We start from the raw sequence: 8,555 nt of genomic DNA, 5'->3' as shown, positions 1-8,555 counted from the left end.
ATTATTGTAGGATATCAATTAGGATTTCTTTTAGAATATTTTTTCATATCAATTAAGTTTTATAGAGCCTTTAAATTAGCCTACAAGTCTATAATCAGATATTCAATTCAGAAGAAAGTTTTTCTCATTCATAACATTTTAGAGAGGTTTCTCCTATATTTTCTAGTGGATTCTAAATTCTCCTTTTGGATTCGAGGATTATTATCTTGAAGCAGACATGCTCTATATCTTGTAACTTTCCACTTGGATCAACTGAGTATTTAGCAATCATTTTTAAAGGTTTGGTGCAACACACCTTTTCTTATTTTTATTATGGTATCAGAATTTGGCCAATGTTTCTTTGAAGTGCGTTTGACTTTTAGTTATTTTTGGTAATTTATTTGCATAGTGTTAATTAAAATACATTGATTTTAGTAATTTTTATATTAAATAGGTGACAAAAAGTTAAAAACTGGTGTATTTCTAAAATGTTAAAAGTTAGATTATTTTGCAAAAGAGAAAGACCAAAATATATATATATATATATAATCCAAACGGATAAACAAGATTTGAATATTTTGAGTAAAATTGTGGTAATATTATTAGAGACTTTACCTGTCGAACTAAATGTAACCCACATGATAGTAAATACTAAATAGTCCTCTCTCTTTTTTTAATGAATAAATATTAGTCCTCTTATTCATTATTCTAATGATACTACTCTCATTTTAGAGTTAGGAGAAAATTAAATATTAAGAGTTTTTTCCCTCTTTTTTTCTAGTGTTATATAAATTTTTCCAATTTTGTGTGTATTGGAAAATCTCTGGAAACTTATTTTGGAGATATGAGGAAGGTAGCGGTTTCTATTGTAAGGTTCATAGCCATGGAACTTGGACTTGAGGCTCAAAAATTCCCTGACACATACAAAGAAGGAACGTACGATGTAAGGATGAATTGCTATCCTCCTTGTCCTGAGCGTGTCATTGGGGTTAATCCGCATACAAACATGCATCTCCGGGATAACTCTCTTACTTGAGTGTGGCGACACGCCAGGATTGCAGATTTTGAAAGATGAACACTGGGTTAATGTTGAACCTGTCAATGGTGCAATTGTTGTAAACCTTGGCCATGTCATGGAGGTAAATACTATAAGTTACATGTTAATATTGGCTAGAACATCGTAGCAATATTATTGTATATATTTAAAAAAAATTATGAATGATATGTCTTTACAGTTAACTTAATTAATAAAATCTCTTGTTGTTAAATAAAGTATTTTATCTTAAAGGATAAAACACATATCCCAAGTCATTAGTGCATATTGGTCCAAGTGAGAAGCTTATCAAGTCAGGAAACCCACCTGTATACAAGACTCTTACAAATAAAGAGTATTTTCATAGCTTTTTCAGTCGAAAGCTTGAAATTTGATTCATTAATAGCCTGAAAATCTCATTTTTATAGACTCTAGGTCCTAGAGACCATGAATCACTATCATAAATAAATAATTAAAAAACACAATTGATAAACTCTAGGTCCTAGAGACCATGAATATATAACTATGGACAAAATGGGCTTCTGTCATTTTCGGGCAAATTAATTAGCCTTTTGCCCTTCTTCCCAAACTAAATAGGGAAATACCCCTCTTTTGAAAATCGAGTTTTTTTAAATCGATTTAAACCCTATAATGACGTTTTCAAAGACCTATAGTGACGTTTATAAAGACTTATAGTGGCGTTTTGTAACTTGATTTCATGAATATCAAGTTATAAAACGTCACTATAGATTCTTAAAATGTCACTATAGATCCTTAAAAACGTCACTATAGGGGTTCAGAATTTTTTTTTTTAACTCGATTTTGAGAAACTTGATTTTCAAAAGAGGAGCATTTCTCTATTTAGTTTGGGAAGAAGGGCAAAAGACTAAGTAATTTGCCCAAAAAGGGCATAAGCCCATTTTGTCCATATAACTATTATAAAACATTAAATAAATAATTAAAAAGAGACCATGAATAACAATTTGACAACATTAGAGATCTTCACCCTTCACAATAACTAGTTACAAGCATGAGTCTAGGATCTTTATCCCATGCAATGACCATACCTTATATAGACGGTTAGGAGCAAAAATTACAAAGTTAACTCCCTAATTAATTTATCCATTAAAAAGAAAAAATGAAAGGTAGAAACTTAAAAAATTACTAGTTTTTTTCCTGATCGGACAATTGAAGAGAAGTTAAACTTCTAGACTTTTGCTCCTAGTGATTCATTGGTATTTGGTATTGCATCCCGTGCAATGGCCTAGGTATTGCATGGGACTTGGATCCATATGTTGCTGTGATCTTTCTCATACCCTCCCTACAGACCAATTCATACATAAAAGTAAATTATAATGTGCCTCAAATTTGGACAAAGCAAAGCATCACTAGTTGACCAAGTCGAACTCCTAATTAATAACTTAAGTCGTGAGAATTTTATAATCTGAGTTGGATTCGGCTGAGTTATGGACAAATTGATGGGCACGGAGGTTTATTAATAAACTAATAAATTTAGGCTAAAAGTGCTTTTAAGCATGCTTTTGGCTTTGATGCTTTAAATACTTTGAGCCTCCTTTTTTTTTTTTTTTTTTCAGGGCATATAGTAGAGAAAAAGAATGTTAATCTTGTAATATTTTATATTTGTAAATTTTTTGTCTTTAGATTTTATTATTCTTTTTTGTAATTTTTTTTCCCTTTTGTTTCTAAAGATATTCATGTACTTTTTATAACTATTTTATCATATGTCAAATTTCTTTTTCCTTGATTTTTCATTTATTTTCTTGAATTGTAAGGAGAGGGAGGGGGGGAAATAGAGAAATGTACATCATTATATTGTGAAGCTTTTGAAAGAATGTGAATTGTAGAAGAATGATGGTGTTGGGTGAAAAATCAATAGTATTGTAGAACATGGGATCTATTTCAGACACATCAATCCATTTGGCAAAGTATATTAATAAATATCAAACAGATTTCTTTGTTCTTTCTTTATTTTTTTATTTTTTTTCCTCGCAATTTCCATATGCTAAGTTGAAATATATTGCATGCATTGCATGCATTATCTTTTTGCCAAAATAACCAAAATCTGAAAGCTGTTGCACAAGAGTTATCTAGTATAGAAGTTTATTCCTCACTACTACCCCATTTCTTAAATGTTACAACTTGAGCTGAAGTGCCAACTGGCCTCTTAGATTAAATGCCCAATTTATGACAATTAGATTTTCAAGCTGTCAATGAATGAATCTTCAAGCTTTCGATTGTTAAAGCTATGAAAATACTCTGCATTTGTTAGGGTCTTGTATACAGGTGGGCTTCCTGGCTTGATAAGCTTCTCAGCTGGTCCAATATCCACTGACGAATTGGGATAGCAGAAAGTAACGATTGACAGCCTTTGTTTTGAATTATTCACCACTGCTCTATGATCTGGGGCTTTGTAATTTCCATTGCTTATAATCTGCATGATCAAAGTAAATGCTATAAGTTTGTTAACTATGTTTTCCTTGCATTTGTACTTTTTCTACTGCAATCTTATAGTCTGTTATCTTCAAATAATTCGGGGGTGGTTATGTATTTCAAGGAAGTAGTCATTTATTTATCAACAAGGGAATTTACACTATAACTCACATTAGAATTTCAGAATACTAAAGTGATATTATACATTATAAAAATCATAGTTAACGGTATATATCTACGGTATTGCTATGTCATTCTAACAAATATTAACATGTAAGTCATGGTATTTACCTCCATGACATGGCCAAGGTTTACAACCATGGCACCATTGACAGGTTCAACATTAACCCAGTGTTCATCTTTTAAAACCTGCAATCCTGGCATGTCGCCACACTCAAGTAAGAGAGTTATCCCGGAGATGTCAGCATGTGGATTAAGCCCAATAACACGTTCAGGTTCAGGACAAGGAGGATAGCAATTCATCCTTATTTGGTACATTCCTTCTTTATAAGTGTCACCAAATTTTTGAGCCTCAAGTCCAAGCCCCATGGTTATGAACCTTACAATAGAAACTGCCACATTCCTCATATCTTCAGAATAAGATTCCAGAGTTTTTCTAAAATTCACACCAAATTGGGAAGAAAAAAACAAATTATACTCCAGAAAAGAAAAAAAAATGTTAAGTACTTTTCCAAACTCAAAAATATGAGAGTACATAGAATTCATATGAATAATGAATAAGAGGACTATTTATTAATATGAGTTCCACTTAGCTTGGCATGTAAAATCTCTTATAATTGAATAGGAAACTGAATTTAAATTTCACCTACACTGAAAAAAAAAAAATCACTCGTAAAGTGTAATTATTATGAAGTCCAATCCTACCATATCTTCAACATATATAAAATAAATAAAAGACCTTCTATGTTAGAATATCCTAGATATTTTAGGAATACCGTTAATGCTATGGACAATGATTTTGTATTCTTATATTATTCTTATACTTTGGGAAAAAAAATCCACCTCACTCATGTTGACTTCGATAAAGTTATGCTTAAGCTAGCATCCCATCATATGAGCATATTGCTAGGTGTCTATATGCATGAATCATACGTGTATGTATATCAATTGGTCAATCTTATTACTCGATCAGTTAGAATTTACCTGAACTCTTGAGGGTTTTCTGGCCAGAAATTCAAACTTCTATCTTGAAGGGGAAGAGTTTTGAGGAAGATCATGTCATTCCACTCCAACTTCTGTTCCTCTGAAGTCACAAATGCCTGACCATAACCTTCGAGACTTCCTGGTTTTTGAGCCCAACGTTTCTTCTCTTGCAAAGGAAGGTCAAAGAACTCTTGAACTTGCTGTCTCATTTTGCTTAGTGATTCATCAAGAACTCCATGGTTTATTATCTGCAAGATTGAGGAATAAAAAAACTACTAAATCATGTTTAAATTTTAGTAATGATTAGTACATACGGTGTTTCAACCCCATTAAACATCATCATATATGATTGGACTAGAAATGCATTACACATGTAACACATTGTGGGTCTCACCATATTGACATCTCTTACTAGTTAGTATATAAGAGGAAGAAATATTACTCTAATTATTTTGTTTTATTTTTTTAATTGAACAAAAAATAAAAGAACTTGCTTATGAGTTTATTGTTTCCGACACTCCAATTCAGTGATTCACTTGAACCCTATTAATAAATGATGTGAGATTATATATCCACACAATTAATGGAGCGTGTCAATGCTTGAACTCTCAACTTTAGACACAAACGGTAAAGAGTTAGTAGGCTTCTTACCACTAAAACACCTTCACGGGTAGTGTTTACTAAATAATTACCCCTCATAATAATAATACTAGGAAGTAATTAATTTTGACTCAGCCAACAAGCTCTCGATTCTTTTTTACTTTATTGAAAAATCAAATTAGCATAAATGAAGGGGGTAAAAAGTCGTATTGTCTTGGCAAACGTTATGGACTTTTGGCTAACAAATTGTCAATTAGAAGACATTCATGTCATGAATGCATTCCTTGTCTATAAACAATTTTACCCTCTCTTTTTTTATTTTTTTATTTCCTTTTTAGAAAAATATGAAAAACTATTGGTCAAAGGGCAATAAAAATTTCTTTAAAAAAATACTTTTAAAACACTCTCCCTTCAATTTAACGCTACAACATTAAAAAAAAAATTACTGCATAATAATGTTGTTAATTGAATTATTCTCAGTGGGTCAAGATAGCTGCACAGAAAATTGGCTTGTCTCTATCATATCTTCTTGACTGGAATTTTCTTTTCTATCCTTACTCGTCATGCAGGCATGACGGTGTTTTTTTTTTTTTTTATCTATAACCTATTACTTCATTTAGAAGAAGAAAAAAAAAAAAAAGCAAAATATTTTATTATTTCATAAATTAGACTTTATGTATGTATGGTTCACGAGGAACTGCTTTCTCAATTGTTTAATTAGTAATATCCTAAAGTACACGACATTGAATTTTGAAATTATGTAATTGGTCAACTAATTTACTCTATTAAGAAAGATTTATTTTGCGTGTTACCTTATAATTTATGATTATTTGTTCAAAACCATAACCAGATGAGTACTGGTTGTTCACACTTAATTTAAGTAGACATAATTGTGACACAAGTATAAATTATTGCGTTTCATTAACAACCAGCTAATTAATTAGCTGTATATATATATATATATATATATATGTATGTATGTATGTATGTATGTATGTATGTAAAACAAAGAATAATAATATAACTAATGAGATTGCATCTTAATGAACTGTAACATGAACTCTGCACATGAAAACAAACGTAATCTATTTTAGCCACATAGATATGTCACAATTAATTATTACCACTTTGTTGTACATCGTATTTGTCTTCAAGAGCTGTTGAAGACTATAAGGTTTTTTTTTTTTTTTTTTTTTTTTTTTAAGAGTTTCAACCTATAGCATCCATTATTCAATATTGACGATAGTTTTTTACCATCAAATCCAGACACCAATCAATTTTTAATATAAACAGAGATTGAACCTCAAATCTCTTATTCAACCATCAGGTGCTTTATCAATTAAAATAACTGTAGCCCAAAAAGATTATAAGTTATTGGTTTTAGACTTTTAGTTCATATCATAGATAAAGTTGTTTTAAGAAGAAAGTATGGTCTTTTGAATCTCATTAATTAGTAAATGATTCGGAGAATAAAGATAAGAGAAGAAGAAAGAGAAAGTGCAATTATGAAAGGTGAATTTTGATCAATAGGAAGAGTTTCATTAGTATATGAACTACAAAAGCCATAAACAGGCATGCTAAGGTGGTGAAGGAAAATGAAGGAAAAGCAATATATAGTGCCTAATGTTCTTGTATTATAAGAAGAAGAAACAACAACAACAAAAAAGTACTGCCTAATGTTTTTTGTATTAATTACCTGGAAAACTCCCCATTCTTGACATGCAAAGCGAAGCTTTTGGAGCTCTTTTTCACGGAATTCTGGGTTGACCAACTTGTTCATATCAATCAAAGGTACACGAAGAGAAGGATTGGAAGGAGTAGTCTGGCCCAAGTCATCCCTTACATATCTAAGTGGCACCTTATCAAGCTTTTGGATTGCAAGCTCTTGAACACTTGGAACTGTTAGAGACCATTCGAGGCTCTCTGAAGGTGCCAAAGCCATTTCTCAGACTCTTTTGGTTTGGTTTAATGAAAATGGATATTTGGCTACTAGTTTTAGCACTCAAAGCCCTTCTTTATATATCTTCAGAGTTTACCAAAGATGATTATTAACAAATTAAGAGTGTTGTTTTTGGCTTTTTTTTATTACCTCTTTTGGTGTCATAATGAGGTTTGACAATATTAAGAATCCCGTGTGTTGAATAAATTGCTCCAAAAGTGTTTCTCAAAAAATAAAAATAAAAAATTGCCCCAAAAGTTTCGAGGGATTGAAGTATTGAATATTCAGCTATAGGCTATAAAGTATAGGACTTGTCAAAGACTAGCTAATTAGTGTTCACATTATTGTTGCGTGGACTAAGAATCACATTCCCTCTTCAACAACAAAAAAAAAATCACATCGTTGTTTGTTTGTTCGTTTGTTTGTTTGTGTCACTTTTTTTTTTTTTTTTTGAAAAAAAAATCTCATCGTCGTTGTTAAACGAAAGGAAACAAAAACATGATTTAAAAAAAACAGTACAGTAATCCTTTTTATTTAAAAATAAAATCAATAATTTTTTTATAATTCAAAAAAAATTCTAAATTCATATTTCATGATTTGGATTAATATTTTTTTGTTTGTTTAAACCCCTTAAAACAGATTGTTTAAACCTAGTAAATTAGCCAAGTAGTTACTTAAGTTAATTATAAGATCTAGGTTAAACAGCAAAATTTCAAATCATGCACAGCAGAAAAGAAAGAAACACAACGATATGATTACTCAAAAAAACCAATGAAACAAACAGTTTCAATGTAAAATTCTAAGGAGAATTTGACCTAACTATTCTCAAGATAAACAAATCCATTAAAAAGAATTGAAGTTTACAAAAGATTTAACCCTAAATCTAATGCTATCTCTAGTAGAACTTACTAACACGACCATGTGCAGCTCCAACTCTATGAACTCTTCTCTCTTGGACTTGTTGAACAAAATTCGATTGGTCGAATCTAATTTTCGATCGGTTAAGCTTCACAAAACTTGAACTCTTGTTTCTATAGCTTGAATATTCTTAAATTTTTATTTGTAAAATCTTGAGCAATATCTAACACCTAATCTAGACATGTTTTTATTCTTGGTTTGCCAACATACACAAAATAGGAATCTAAATATTTTATCCTAAATCTTTAGAACCTAACAATATTACAAATATAAATGCGTATTAAATGATTTATAATATTACTAAATATTCAATGTCATTTAAATAAAATGTTGTATTTGTGTAGCGTTTTCGTCACGGGGAAAAACAAAGGTTTAAATCTTTCTTTCATTAATTCATGTTCAATTTCTAAACAAAATTAAAAGATTTCTTTGTTCTTATTTACATTTAAAAGCTCATGTATAAGATCCCTA

At 30.5% G+C, this 8,555-nt stretch overlaps 1 protein-coding gene across 1 annotated transcript; it reads right to left on the bottom strand.

Annotated features, from left to right (window-relative positions):
- Window positions 1-3,224: 3,224 nt before the first annotated feature.
- Window positions 3,225-7,169, bottom strand: LOC115984103 (protein SRG1-like). Its single transcript, XM_031107006.1, has 4 exons — window positions 6,924-7,169; window positions 4,628-4,875; window positions 3,755-4,079; window positions 3,225-3,464 (listed from the first exon to the last, which is right to left on the bottom strand). Exons 1-4 carry the CDS (start codon window positions 7,167-7,169, stop codon window positions 3,225-3,227), a joined length of 1,059 nt encoding a protein of 352 aa, XP_030962866.1.
- Between the last annotated feature and the right edge of the window lie 1,386 nt (window positions 7,170-8,555).

This window comes from Quercus lobata, chromosome 4 (assembly GCF_001633185.2).
Source record: "Quercus lobata isolate SW786 chromosome 4, ValleyOak3.0 Primary Assembly, whole genome shotgun sequence".
Classification (NCBI taxonomy): domain Eukaryota; kingdom Viridiplantae; phylum Streptophyta; class Magnoliopsida; order Fagales; family Fagaceae; genus Quercus; species Quercus lobata.
This window is presented reverse-complemented; position numbering and strand designations above follow the sequence as displayed.